This window comes from Barbatula barbatula (assembly GCF_947034865.1).
Source record: "Barbatula barbatula genome assembly, chromosome: 11".
Lineage (NCBI taxonomy): Eukaryota > Metazoa > Chordata > Actinopteri > Cypriniformes > Nemacheilidae > Barbatula > Barbatula barbatula.
Window position 1 is genome coordinate 9,503,735 of NC_136774.1, and position 14,801 is coordinate 9,518,535.

Genomic DNA, 14,801 nt, shown 5'->3' on the forward strand with positions numbered 1-14,801 from the left:
AGCGTCGTCCTACACCGGCAAGGGTAAACTGCAGCATCTCTCTCTCTCCTTCAAACACACCTTCAACACATCACTTTGAATATGCATCAAGTGAGGTGTGGACTGTGCATATAATCACACAATTAACAACTACGCACAATAAATGCTCTGCGCGGTGGATTGTCTCATTAAATCAGATATCAAATCCATAATCAAGATCCGGCACAGAAGCATTCAGCTGAAATGAAATGATTATCAGTAATTGGTCAGAAGTTGAATTGATAACATTGCAGAAATTAAAAGAGCTTACAAACACACACGCACACAGACAGACTTCAGTGAAAAGTCATGTGAAACGTGTTTCTCGTGGGTTTCAGTCCGATTGCAATTGTTGCTTTATTTTGATCTCTCTTTTATTCTCTTTCTCCTAATGAATGATTCATGACAGTAGGATAACCTTGACTGCTCCGAGCCTACAGCGGTGCACTGTTGTGAAGTCTGGGTCAGAACATTCATTATTTCAGAATCACATCAGGACAGACACACCCTGCTCGCACACAAACACACACCTTCAGCATCTCCCTGCCAATTTCTATACTACACAGAAACCAGTCACACACAAATGACCGCCAAATCAAGTTAAACTATTATAAATACATTCACACATGCATGCTTTCTGTCAAATGCAGCGCTAACCTAAAGAAGCGGTCTGTAATATTAAGTTCTCAAGTTAATGATATTTCAAAACTCATTCAGCATTAAGAATGTTGTACGGCAATCTGTCTGAAAAACAAACAAATAGAAAAGATAATCGATAATAAGTCTAAATGCAGAACAGATAATGGTCAACATGTATACATAAATAATAAAAAACAGCAGAATAAAATAATAATAAATAAATAACATTATTATGATTGCACAGAAACGTATGCAGTCTAAAAAATGAATTAAAAGTAATGTACCACGTATCTGGCAACAAACTCGACGCATGTTTCTAGCATCGTCTCTCCCACACCCACATTTATAGTACAAACACTGATATTTGCAGAAAACACTCACCTGCATTGTCGCTGACATACACACATTCTCTTCAAACAACTGAGGCGCTCAAATATCATCCGTTTAAACGCGTCTATATACATCGGAACTAGATTTGACCGCGACGGCCAAAAATGCTAAAAAGAAATAGTTGATTATTAAATGCAGTGATATTTCTAACTTTGCGCGACTTTAAATCACTGTTTCTTAGTAGAGGACTCTGTTAGTGCGCGTACGGGCAGCGCAGATGAGATGCGCACGCCACACGGGTTATTTGGACACTGTGGTGTACGGCTGGTAACGGGACCCACGATGATCTGTGAGAAAAAAACGGGGGTGAAAAAAAAACGCGTTTGCGCTTCGTTGCAGACAGTCCCACAACGCTCGCTGCCACGGGACCATGGCTCATGGACCGGTGACAACTTATGTCCCGAACAAACTGCATGACATCTGCATGTTCTCGTTACAAGCACCGTGTGGTTTTCACGTCGCAACGCGTGTACTTGACAAATCGATTGCATATTGACCAGAGCCCGGATCTTACCTTCATGGTTATCGCTTTCTCCTCATTGGGTTTCCTGAGGCTTTGTTAATCCGCGTATTTGTTTTTGACTTTTGGAGTAAACGCGGTGATCGGTCACATACCGCGGTTATGCTGAGGGTGGCTTCTCAAAGCGCTCGATAAGCAGAACGCGGCGACACTATCGATTATGAACTGGAGGACGGTGACACGGATGTCCGGTGCATCTCACGGCGTGCGTGAAGGTACGCTGCGGGCAAGCGATGCGTGTCACCGGTCCGGTACAGCGTCTTGCGCATTGTTCAATATTCCCAGGCGTAAGCAATAAGGAAAGAACACCGTTATAAGGGTAAGAAGCGATATTGGAGGCGCTGATGGGAGGGAGGAGAACCGCCCCTTGTGTGAACGAAGCAGGTAGTTTAGCAGTTTTGTTGAAAGCGTTTCTCGGGTCAATGCGGGCACGGGCAATGAGAGAGGGGTTAGGTGAGTTTGGGAATCTAAGGTTACGTGGAGGTGCCTTTCATTTCACCATACTGCCTTAATGAATAGAAATAGACATGCTTGATGGGCGTAGCCTAATATAAGTTGGCAGGTAATTTAGTCTTTGATGTCAAACCTCTATGGTCGGTAAAGGTTACAGAAGAGGCCGAGTGAGGTGTCTTTAATATTCTTCCACAGCAGATCTCTACCCCAACTTTAGCGACAAAATACAGATAGTTTAATTTTTTGGTCTGATTAAGGGATGCACGTTGTTGATAAAACACTAATATGCCATTCCTTTTATTACCACATTTAGTTATGTTTAAAAGGCTCATTTTAACTTCAAATATTATAACTGTCGTACATTTAACTTATTTCAGTCATTTACCTGGGTCACAAAGGTGAGCCGAAGAAGCGGTATATTTAATAACTATGATAATTGCTTATTAAAAATAAAAAAGGTCTAACGTAAATGCAAAATAATTCCTTGAAAATGAAAAGGAAAGCTCAATGAACACGTTTACCTTTACAAACGTATAAAACGTATGAAAGCAGGGTAGTTCTGTGTGTCGTGTTGCATTATGGGAGCAGTAGTATTTTCGAACACGCCCTTGTATGGAAACTTGCGGTCCATAAAACTACATTTACCGGCGACCACCGTACACAACAAACATGGCGTCGCCGGAATCGTGGCGAGAACGTGAATGGGAGAGTTGTGCTAATATTCAAGAGGATGCGAGCAAAAAAACCGTCCCGATATCTTTTGGTTTTAGTAAAACACTGACCAAGATTAAATCCGGAAAGGTAGACGAGAAAGATTATTTAATAGAAGTCGACGAGAAAGAATTAAAAGGGTGAGTTGAAGGCTAGCGTTAGCTTGATTAGCCGTAGTCTCATTGCAACTCGTACGACGTTGGTTTTGTTTAGATCTCATCGTAGGCCGTGTGTGTCATTTCTCTGTCGTTTTTCAAGGACTAAACCGGTGGAGAAACCGAAAGAGCTGATCATCCCGCTCATCCAGAAGAACCGCTGGTACCGGGAGGATGCTGAGCGAGGGGACAAGATCAGCAAGGAGGAGATCGCGGATCCGCCTCAGGAAGACACGGTCGAGTCCCAGGCTGTCAAAGAACTCATCGAAGGTGTTTTACCTGGGACTCGAACTCCTAACCTTTTACAAAGCAGTGATTTACAAATTGAGCTACAGCAACTTCTAAAAACTCGTCTGTTGTCAGTAATGGATATACTAAAATCGCCTAACGTTACGTGATTGAATTGTTTGGTTTGGGGCATGTGACGTAGTGGTTAAAGATCTATAGATGGCAAGTTTAACCTCGTAAATTCAATAATTCATGAGTTCCTGTCCTTGTTCTATTTAGCAAAGCACACAGGGGAATGTTACTGTATCTAAAAGTATTTTCTAAAGTCTCTTTCTCCTGCAGAGTCTCAAAAGCAGCAGGAGATATGGAAGAACGGCCCACAGACAGATCCAAACTTGGCTATTCCTCTTCTCATGCAGAACCAGGCCCCCCAAGGCTTCGAAGATGGAGACAAAGTCAACGTTGAGTTACGTCCAGAGTCGGTAAGTCCCGATCTTTAATACAACGGAACGGAGGCACAGATCACAGATATGGACAGCAGTCGTGCACTTGCATTAAACTACTAGTCTAGACAGTATAAATATTTTACCTCCTCTGCACGATGTTGAGCTTTTGGATGAGTTATGAATTGTCAAATTAAAACTGAAAGGCTTTCGCCACTGCAGAACCTCCTGAGGAATAGACCTCCAATCCGGCACGTAGATGTTTGATGAGATTTGTGAAGAGTGCTTTTCAGGTGCAACAGCCCTTGGTTTACCATAGCAAATGGTATTAAATTAAGTGTAAGACGATCTTTGCATTAATCAGATGAAGCAGAGACTCTTCCTTGGAGGTTATATGTGTGGGAATGATTGGGAGATTGTTAGGGGAGATGAGAGGCCTGTGTTCTAAACTTTTGTTAGACATTCGGGGAGCCTAAACGGGGCCGTAGAGTTTTATGGAGACTAAGTGTAGGTAAGACTACAGCGGCAGTTACCATTACATGTGAACACTGTGTATTTGCATACACGAAAGTGATTGTGCATCTCAATTAACGTGTTCAGATTGGTGAATGTTTAAAAGAGCTTTCTCTCACAGGACATGTTTTCTCTCTGGCTGAAAGTGTGCAGTCTGCTTCCACTCTTTTGTTGTTGTTGCTATATACAGTGCTGAGGGTCACAGAGTCAAGTCAGATATTGGGGACATTCTATGTGTGGAAATGCAAAAAAAAAAGAAATAAATGCCGAAGCTATTCTTGAACCATTAAGTCACATCTCACTCCTATGTACCGTTTTTACTCTAAATCTAATATACCATGACATAGTTTGCCATTTGTGGATATGAAATAAAAAAACTATACTCTAAGCACACAATACAGATTTTCTAAAACTTTTGTTACAGGTAAATGGTGCAGTTGTTATAGGTCTATGATATAGAGTATGTACAAATATTTTCTATTGTGATATGCGATACATTGATATATCTATATATTGACAAAACTATATCCATCTATACACATTGACAAAACTGTATGGAAATGGATTTGACACTTTCCAGTTTAATTTCTGTGTATATCATTCGCAGTCTGTAGAGTGAGTGTTTTTTTGGACGAAAGTCTATAGAGAATCAGTAACTAGATTTTTGTTTGTTTTTTAATATTTCTATGATATTGGTTTAATTTTGAGGTTTCAAATTCTATAAATGTATAAGAGAAAGTGAGTATGGCTTCATTTCTTTTAAAGACCATGTGAATTGTCCTAACAAGTGCAGTTGGGTTTCTTGTGTTACTATATTTCCTGATGAAACATGTTACAGGCCCGCAATCATTGTGTCATCCATTAAAGGATTAATTCACTTAAATATGAACATTCTCTCAATTTACTAGCCCTCATGCCATCCCAGACTTGTACGACTTCCTACCGTTTTGCTATTTATAACTATATTTTATTGCTATATATATATTTATTGGTTTGTGGTAAACTGAACAAAGTTGTTCATCTGGGATGACATGTGGGTAAAATAATTTGGATATTTGCTCCTTGAACTGCAATTGACTACTTACTATGATTGGACAAACAAATCTGTAGTGCAGGACGAATCGTCAATATATTTATTTAGTTTTCCCAGAGGAGACTGTAAATCTTCAGTGTGTATGCCATCAGGTTATTAAAGGTGCATGCATATTCATTCTTAAAGATTTAGCAACATGCACAATATGCTTGTTTCACCTCAGGACATCTATACAAATCAAGTAGTGCTAATGAAATTATAGTCCATTATTTATAATGCGTTTTTTGATCATTATTGTCATTAAGTGTGTGTTCTGCACAAACTGTTTTCCTGTAAAGGTGGTGTAAGCACAGGGCAGTTCAAGGTCATTGCACATGCAGTACTCTTGTTACATTAAAATCGTGTGTGTGCGTGTAGTATAAGGCGTGTCCTAATGAAATGAGTGATGAGAAACCCCGCTGCCGCATCCAAACAGCTTACTCTGCATAATCTCTCTCTCTCCCCCTCTCTCGCTCTCTCTCTCTTTCTCTCTCACACCTCCAGTGTCACTCTTCTCCGCAGTGCAAGTCCATCACTTGTAGATTGTGTGAGAGCACAAGCCATAACTTGATTAGAGTTTAACACAGCACAGATTCATTTCGAGTAAATTTGACTTCGCCCCTTTATTCGTGTTCATGAAGAGAGCTGGGATATTTCATGTCATTATCACGTTCTCTTTAGGTGTAGGGGTTTCTAATGAGTGTTATGTTTGTCGGTGTGTCTGAATGTGCTGTTCATTGCGTCGTAAGCTTGTATGTGATGTTTGAGGGGGGTGCATGTTAAATGGAGAGTTGACGTCCATTGTAATTCAGTCCACAGATGCAGACTATGACCGTGTACCCGTGGAGGCTTATGGGATGGCGATGTTGAAAGGAATGGGCTGGAAGAAAGGAGAGGGAATTGGACGCACATTTAAACAGTAAGAATCTCTGTTTCTGTTTATATAGGGGTCATGAATAGGGTCGACGAAGATCCTTAAAAAGTATTAAAAACTGCGATGTGTAATTTTTTGTAGGCGTAATGAAACTGGAAAATACATTGATGGATGCAAACTTGCTTTAATACATTTTTTTCCAATTCAGTTCTATTGAAAATCATTTCTAATGTGCCATATTTTACAATATTGCATCGTATCAAAGTACATTTACAGTAAATACCGGGAAGCGGTAGTAGTATTCACTATAATTGGCACCCTTGGTAAATATGAGCAAATAAGGCTGTTAAAATAAATCTGCATTGTTTCTCATTTTGATCTTTTATTCCAAAAATCATACAGTTGGGGATATCACACACAAAAAATGTCAATACACCCTGGTCACATGTATTGGCACCCCTAGAATAAAATATCTCCCAAGTATATTCTCATTCATATTTAAATTTTCTGAGCAAACCAAGGTGACTTAGAAACATGATGTTGTCCAGTCATGACTTTTTGTTTCACAGAAGAATAACATTAAGTAACACAAAGCCCAAACCCCCTTAATCATCCATCACAATGGGTAAAAGCAAAGAATATCGTTCTGATGAGCAACAAAAGATTGTTGAGCTACCCAGAATACTAAGTGGATTTAAAAGGAAATGGTCAAAACAATCAAATTTCACATTTCAGGGCAATTATTAAGAGGTTTTAATGGACTGGAGATGTTGCAAATCTGCCTGAAAGATAATGTGTGTCAATTTGTCTTAATGCGCAGCGAGGAGAATCATTTGAGTGGTCAAAGGCAATTCAAGGATCACAGATGAACAATTGCAGAAAATGGTTGAATTTCAGTGTCAGAAAAAATAAAGGAAAACTGCACCTCCATCACCACGAGCTGTTTGGGACACACTAATGCAAAAATAAACTCCACCGTATTATTCTGCCATACTGGAACTTCCAACCGGACTGGGGTCTATGGCCATATGAAATGAAAAAATATTGTTTTGGCAGCAATGACACAAGATAGTTTAGGTGCACAAAGGGATAAAAAAGTGCCCCATGTCCAATGTTAAATATGTGGCCAGATCTTTATTGTTGTGAACCTACATTTATACCAGAGGTTCTGGACATCGTGATCATATACATGGCATTATATTAAATACCAAACAGATATAAAAATCTAAACCTGACTTTCTCTTATATAAATATTATAATAGGTCGTGGTTAGATCTTCCATCGGCACATTGGTTGAAATAAATCCAAATCAACAAAAAATGGGTCAATGAACACAAAATCAAGATTCAATTAAAAAAAATGTATATAGCGCTTTTCACAATGTTCATGTTCCAAAGCAGCTTTACAGCGGAAAATAAGAAACTGAAAAATACAACAAAAGTTTAAACACAGTACATGGTGTTTATATAACAAGTTAAATTATTCTAGTAAATAATATCTAATGTCAGCATCCCCCGGTGGTTTATTTAGCATATTTGCATCAAGTAAATGCTTTGCTGAAAAAATATGGCTTTAATCTAGATTTAAATTGGCCGTGTGTGTCTGATCCTCGAATAATATCAGGAAGACTATTCCAGAGTTTAGATGCTACATATGAGAAAGCTCGACCCCCTTTGGTGGATTTAGTTATTCTAGGTGTTATCAAAAGTCCTGAGTTTTGAGATCTTCAAAGGCATGATGGTCGTAGTGTGATAGAAGCTCTTGTTAGGTAGGTATGGTCCGATAAGTAATATTTCAGTTTTATTAGAATTTAAAAGGAAGTTACAAATAATCCAATGTTTTATATCTTTGATGCACTCTGCCGATTTGGATAGCTGGGAGGAATCATCTGGTCTTGATGAGATGTATAGCTGGGTATCATCTGCATAGCATGCCTCAGAATAGGCACAAAAATGTATAATAATAAACAAAAATTTCAATACAAATAGCTTATATAGCCACATAAAATATAATCAATACAAGGACAAAACCATATAACAACAGTTCTAAAAACATTTACTAAAATTAACATATAATAAAAAAATTAAAGCTAACTGAAAATATGAATAAAAGTAAAAACTAAAGTATATTACCTCTGAAAAAGTAATATAAAAATACATATTGTGAAATAAAAGAATACAAGAACAATCAAAATTTTTTCCAAAGTTAACAATTTAGCTCTTTGTATGCAAACAGTCTATTTTATTACATGTTAATTGCTTGTAGGATGGTATTTTATTCAAACCTTTACATGGATGTGGTGAGTCAAGCTGACACAGTTTATATAAATAGTGATTAAAGCCATTTTAATTAAGTAATTGAATAATTTACATATAGCACTATATCCATATGCATACGCGTTCTGTATCAAATGATGCTAACTCTCTCTGGAAGCCTTAACTGATCATGTTTTCTTCTGCCGGGATTATTGTAGTGGCTCAAAACATGAATGACGAGAGATTATGATTTTATGTCGAATGCGATGAAGAATTAATTTGGAACCGACTATGACAATCTTTGGCACAGACTGGCTGCACACTCTTTAATCTTTTGTGCTTAAAGGGCCATCTGTGGGCTTGTATGAACATGGTAACACTCAGACTGCTCTTTATGAGGGGCGGGGTCTGACTCACGAATGTCAAGCGCTTTGTGACAGTTTTGCATTGAACTCTCGATATCTTGTAATTTATATGGTCTATTCTTATCCGTCATGTTATTTGCCTAATAATTACAGTGCATCTAGCACCCTCTGTGTTTGTCCTGTTATAGTACATTATGTATGTAGCAAAATAGCTTTAAACAGTTCTGTTTCTTCTATTACATTACATCAACATTTAGACTTTAAACTAGACAGCGAGAGAAGCAAAAGAAACTGCACAAGCCATCATACCATGGCATGTACAGATGATTAAAATGAAACTTGACATGCTGGATTAAAACGATCTTTCTTTTTCTGTCTAAATGATGGACAGCATTTACAATCTTCTGTTAAAGTGAGATGTCTTTATAGTTCCTCGTCAAACTATGTAAAAAACGTTTTGTTTCATCATCTCTGTCCTCTCCCATCTTTTTCCATTAGAGATGTGAAGCCCATAGAGCACCAGTTAAGGCCTAGAGGAATGGGTTTGGGTGCCGATCGCTCTGCCATTAAGGATCTGGAGCCCGGGCGTCCCAAACGACCCCCTAAACCCGGTGATGAGAAAGGGAATGAGGAGGAAGCTCTGGTTCTGGGGCCTGGAGGATATGTGCAGGTCCTGGCAGGAGCACATAAAGATCTGTATGGGAAGGTGAGAATATATTAGTGATATATCATTGCAGTACATTTTCGTCTGTCAATAAATATTCTAGCACCGAGATGTATGTAAAGCAATATTTGAGCCAGATTGTTTTTCTGTCAATATTTGGCTTCAGTGAATATTTTATGTGCCCACTTGATTGATTTATGAAGCTTGCTGGCTCCTCCTGGTGTCATGATAAAAATCTGCAGTTTAATAAAGTATATTTATTATATGAAATATTTTGTAATTTTTATAATTTAAAATTTTATGAATTAAAAATGGTTTTGCTCTCATCTCTTTACAGATCGAGGGAGTGGATCCTGATAACGCCAGAGTGGTAGTCAAACTTGCCATTGGAGGAAAGACCGTGACCATCATTCAGCACTCATTAAAACTGGTCACACGCAAGGAGTTTGAAAAATACAGCAAAGACCTTAGTAAGCAATACTCGAAAACACTAGTTCTTTACAAATAATGTACAAATAACATTTAACCCCCCACAATAGACTTAAGGTTATGCCATCAGAAATAAAGTCACATTAGAGGCAATTTAAGTTATATCATTTTAAATATTGTTACAAAATGATCAATATGAAAATTATTAGGGTCGATATTGTTTTATGGGCTCTTAAAACTAAAATATTGAAGAACTGGCTTGACCGTGTTAGATGCAAGGGAAGCTTCTGGGAAAACAAGCTTTTAAATTTGAGCGTTTAATCCCAAAACATCACTGGGTCTCTTTGTTTTTCTGTAATTGAAAGTTATCTGCGATGTACATTTCTCACAGGCGGGATTGTGCAGTTGAAACTGATTTACACTTCTGCTTGTACTGTATTCAAACTAAAGTAAATACATTTTAACTGCTGTGTTGAATGACTTACTTGAGATTGATAGTCAATAAACAAAACCAAATATCATTCTATACCAGGTCGCCTAAGCAAAGCACACAAAGACAAGGAGAAAGAGAGAGAACGGGAACAGCAGAGAGAACGAGAGCAGAAGATAAATGGCAAAGACGAGAGAGGAAAAACAGACAGAGATATGGACAAAGATCGAGATCATAGGAAAAGAAAACACAAAGAGTCAGAAACAGACAGGTAAGACACGAGACAGACAGTCTCTAGGAGGCGATATGGTCAAAATAATCCAGTGAATTCAGGATTTTACAAATGGAATTGATCTACTTTCACTTTATTTAAATAGATTTTTTCGGTATGAAAGGTATGGTCCCATTTTAAATTATTTAATAAGTTTCTGTGTACTTGCAATATAAATAAAGTAGTTGATTTGAATTGGTTAGGGGTGGCATTTAAGGTTAAGTCGCATTACATACAGAAAAATGTATACAATGTACCTACTGTGTAAATGCAATTTAATTGTTTTTTAAAGTACATTGTAGTTTAAAAACACATGATGTAAGACATCCAATTATATATCTGTACAGAAATAACATCTTTGAATTAAACGTTGACACTTTTAACATTAACTTTTGACACATTGTCATTCTAATTGGGTGAGACACATTTACACACCTGGGATGGTGCGACTCCCCATCTGTTTAAAGTGTTGAGTCGTGAACTTGTGATGGATTTGTTTTCAAATTTACAGAGGGAAACCTCCACCACCAAAGGAGTCCCGGCCCTCTCCTCCAGCGCCCTCATGGCTCCAAAGAGACCTCCGTGTGCGTTTCATAGACAAAGCATTTAAAGGAGGCAGATACTACAACTCAAAGGTAACTCAAAGGAGCCTGGTAGAAACTGTTCTGTTGGTATCTTTCAGCATTGGAATGGTTATTTATGTGTCGGATTCTTGTGTTTAGATGAGAATCGAGGACGTTTTGACGCCCTACACCTGTGTGTGTCGTACAGAAGAAGGAGGGCTGCAAGACGGTAAGGGCACATTTATAAGTGTTATGACAAAGGGCATTTTCACAGATGTGCATTTCATAACGGATATTTTATTGCTCATTTGTCTCCTTTAGATATTAGACAGAAGATGCTGGAGACCATAGTGCCCAAGAATGACTCGGACTACATTATGGTGGTGGTTGGGGAGCACAAAGGACAGGTATATGGATTGACTTGCTTGTTTTTTATTGTATACATGTCTGTGTTTCCATTTATAGAATTGACCAAAAGCCCAGCCCAGAATGCACGGCAATGCTCAAAAACATTTCATACAAGTGAAATGTTACAAATGTAAATGTACGTTTAAAATAACTTTGGACTGTTTTACAGACACGGCTTTGCTTAAGCCAGGACTACGCCTTAGTTGAATTAATAAAAATGACTTATAAGAATACATAACTGGTGTGCATCTTGAGACAAAACAATGACACTGATATATTTTAAGACATTTCTGGCCAAGCTATATTCAGTTAAGACAGGTCACACATTTATTTTAGTCTGGGACTAGCCTTAAGCTAGTGCATTTCTGCTATGCATACAATAAAAAAAGTGTGTTTTGCAGGTGGGCCGCATCCTGAAGCGAGACCGAGAGAAGTGTAGAGCCATGGTTCAGCTGGAGCGTTATGAGGAGCGGGTGTTTACTTATGACTATGATGCCATCTGTCATTATGTGGGCGGAACAGAACACTGAGCAGCCAATTATATGACACAACACATCTCCAGCCCTGTCTGAGTTGCGATTTGCTATTTTTCTAGTGACCAACATATCCGATACCATCACCGTTTTAATACAACCAAGACTTTATTTATTTTGCTAGTTGTGGTGCTCTTTTTAATGTAAGTTTAGACCTAAATGGGGAATTGCTTTGTGGGATAGAGATGGAATAAAATTTCAATAACTGAAAACAATGTTCTAGAAACAATATCTTATTAGTAAAGAAAATCTTATATTGCCAAACTGCCTTTTGCATATAGTCTTTAATATGATCAATGCAGGTTATGCCAGTTTTCCGTGTAGTGGTATAATGTATAATTAACACCGGTTAGTCTTGTTATTTCAGCATTGGCTACTGACCTGAGGAGAAATATATATTTGGTCTTTTTAGACCTGTTGTTTTTATGAAAAAATATATTGTACTGTCCAGACTTTCACTTGTAACTGTATTTGGGTTTTTATAGAGAAACATTAAAATTTGATTCATGAAAGTTCACGTACACAGTTCCTTTAATGTTATCTTCTGATGTTAAAATATCATTGCTAAAATAATGTGCATTGATCTCTGTATGATTGAGTCATCGCAGAAACACACGCAAAAACTGACAAAATGTTTATTAAGAAGTGTATGACATGTTCAACAATCTTTTGTTTTAAATTGTACAACACGTGGTTTATTTACAAATGAACCTATTTCTGAAGTTAAAAAAAATCAGTTAACAGTTAATAAATGTACATGTCTTAAGACCCTGTTCAATCGTCGTCATCGTCGTCTTCATCATCGTCCTCCTCCAGGCGTCTGACATTCGCAGCATTTGCCCGGAGGACAGCTCCAGGACTGGGGTACGGTCTCTGCTGGAAGAGCGGTCCTGCTGCTGTGGTGTCTGCTCCTGTCTTTGCCTCGTTGCGTTTGGGAAGGCCAGAGGACCATAAGCCCCTAAAACCAGCATCAACAAAATGTTTTAACTGTGTATATTTGGCATAACGATGGAACCAGAACACATTAACGCTTGTGGTCATTACATTCTCAAGTTGTTGGAATTGTTTTTGACTGTATTCTTTCAAGTGTGATGAATTGTGTATATATATATTCATCCCAAAAACGAAATATTGACATTAAGCACATTAACTCATTAAATAACATGAGAATAATAAACCACGTTAATTAAATATGTATACATTATTGTATTTTGTACACATTGCCAACATCTTAAAGACTTTCTTACTGATTTGTTTTTGGGTGAACTGGGACTTGGATATGTTCAAACAGTCTCCAAACGTAACCAAAATGTCTATTACCTTGGCGCATCAGAATAGGCGCTGGGATCCATGGGATCCATTTCCTCTTGTTGCGGCTTCCAACTTCCTCCTTATTGTAAAGTTGATTAAAATGAGGTTGAGACATTTCATTATTCCGTATTATAGATAAGACCATTTCTGCATAAATTACCTCTTTTTGATTTACTGTAAGGGGCAATGTCATCTCTCCTTGAGCGTCTATCTCGATCCCGGTCTCTGTCCCGGTCTCGATCTCTGTCCCGTCCGTCGTCTCTGTCTCGATCACGCTCCCGGTCTCTGTCCTTTTCTTTATCTCTCTCCCTCTCTCTTTCAGGCTTCTCTGGGTGGATGTCACCTTTCTCATGTCCAATGTCAACTTGGAAGCAAAATGCAAATATTTAAAGCCATCTTCCCCATCGTGTGTCTTCATGTTAATCTGTGGTTCTCATACCTTTCTGTCTTTTTGCTGCTTTCGTGATGACAGCAGCAGAGTCATTGGGGGACAACCAGCTCACTAAATCTGTTTCTACATTCCAGTAGTATGGAAGACCACTAGGGAAGAGCCAAGATGACTTTAAATACAAGGGGACATACAAGACATTTGACTTGCAATATTAAGGGATGACGTCATGCCTGGACATACCACGCTGGGTCAAATACTTTGTACCAGTTGTTTGGTAAACTCTCAAGTCTTGTAGCCTCGTAGTCCACGTTGTTATCGTCATAGTCTTCAGCGATAATCTCTTCTTCAGCGTCTAGTGGTGGAGAAATGAGATTGTATAATATAACAAGCGTTATGTTTTATGAGTAATTTACACACTGTGCCTGCGGTATCTTACCGTGGTCTGACTGTTTCACGATGCCTCTTTTAGCAAGTTTTGCAAGTAAAGCAGGAGGCAGAGGCATCTGCAGAAAATAAAACATCTCCGTTAATATAGGCAGTAAGACTAGTGTTGATCGACCACGCGTAACGTTAACGGCGGTGCCACAATATAAACACAGAGCTTTACCGGGTGGTGTTCTTTCCGCGTCGATGATACAGATATCATACATGCAAGTTTACATATAAATATAGAATAACAATTGCATGTATTACCTTTATGATGTCAAAAACGTTAGTAATCTAGCCAACGTTTCATTGAAAGGAGCCAAACAAGCGACACGGTCGCAGAGAAATGACGTAGCGACGGTGTCCCTTGACGTCATGTAACTTGAATGGAAATATATTTTATTGCTTTTTACATCTGATCATTATAAAAGTATCACATATTCGGGTATATGCAAGTATCGTGGTGTCAAAAAAAAAACGTTTCAAACAAACACAAGTTTAATCATTTCTAAAGTTTAAAGGATTTAGTTGTATGGGGTGCCGCCAACCAGTAGGGGGCGATGAAAACCATTCGGTTTTTTTGTATTGTTTCTTATTGTCACAAAACATAATATTCTTGCAGCTTTGTTTATAAAATATTTTAAATGTTATATCATTGCTAGCTTTATACAACCTCATATAATTCCTCGTCTGGCTTGTATGACTTTCTTTTTTATATAAAAAATGTATATTGATTTTA

The 14,801-nt window shown here is 38.1% G+C and overlaps 2 protein-coding genes across 3 annotated transcripts; one reads left to right on the plus strand and one right to left on the minus strand.

Annotated features, from left to right (window-relative positions):
- Positions 1 to 1,056: 1,056 nt before the first annotated feature.
- Positions 1,057 to 12,562, plus strand: gpkow (G patch domain and KOW motifs). The gene is made up of 11 exons (XM_079467715.1): positions 1,057 to 2,871; positions 2,990 to 3,156; positions 3,457 to 3,596; positions 5,955 to 6,061; positions 9,135 to 9,342; positions 9,638 to 9,770; positions 10,262 to 10,430; positions 10,942 to 11,065; positions 11,153 to 11,222; positions 11,315 to 11,400; positions 11,803 to 12,562. Exons 1-11 carry the CDS (start codon positions 2,690 to 2,692, stop codon positions 11,929 to 11,931), a joined length of 1,515 nt encoding a protein of 504 aa, XP_079323841.1. The 5' UTR covers positions 1,057 to 2,689; the 3' UTR covers positions 11,932 to 12,562.
- pqbp1 (polyglutamine binding protein 1) lies at positions 12,556 to 14,431 on the minus strand. Of its 2 annotated transcripts, none has more exons than XM_079467725.1 (7): positions 14,330 to 14,431; positions 14,073 to 14,139; positions 13,877 to 13,988; positions 13,685 to 13,785; positions 13,406 to 13,609; positions 13,255 to 13,324; positions 12,556 to 12,892 (listed from the first exon to the last, which is right to left on the minus strand). In XM_079467725.1, exons 2-7 carry the CDS (start codon positions 14,137 to 14,139, stop codon positions 12,709 to 12,711), a joined length of 738 nt encoding a protein of 245 aa, XP_079323851.1. In that variant the 5' UTR covers positions 14,330 to 14,431; the 3' UTR covers positions 12,556 to 12,708. The 2 variants fall into 2 exon arrangements, with proteins under 2 accessions (XP_079323851.1, XP_079323850.1); XM_079467724.1 differs by having other exon boundaries at positions 14,244 to 14,335.
- Positions 14,432 to 14,801: the final 370 nt, after the last annotated feature.

Excerpts from the sequence above, each read along its gene's own strand:
- gpkow (XM_079467715.1), top strand. The coding sequence starts at position 2,690 with ATGGCGTCGCCGGAATCGTGGCGAGAACGTGAATGGGAGAGTTGTGCT. Across the intron at positions 6,062-9,134 it reads ATTGGACGCACATTTAAACA|AGATGTGAAGCCCATAGAGC; the intron begins GTAAGAATCTCT and ends TTTTTCCATTAG. Across the intron at positions 11,223-11,314 it reads AGAAGGAGGGCTGCAAGACG|ATATTAGACAGAAGATGCTG; the intron begins GTAAGGGCACAT and ends TGTCTCCTTTAG.
- pqbp1 (XM_079467724.1), bottom strand. The coding sequence starts at position 14,282 with ATGATATCTGTATCATCGACGCGGAAAGAACACCACCCG. Across the intron at positions 13,989-14,072 it reads CGTGAAACAGTCAGACCACG|ACGCTGAAGAAGAGATTATC; the intron begins GTAAGATACCGC and ends CTCCACCACTAG. Across the intron at positions 12,893-13,254 it reads GCCTATTCTGATGCGCCAAG|GGGCTTATGGTCCTCTGGCC; the intron begins GTAATAGACATT and ends TGCTGGTTTTAG.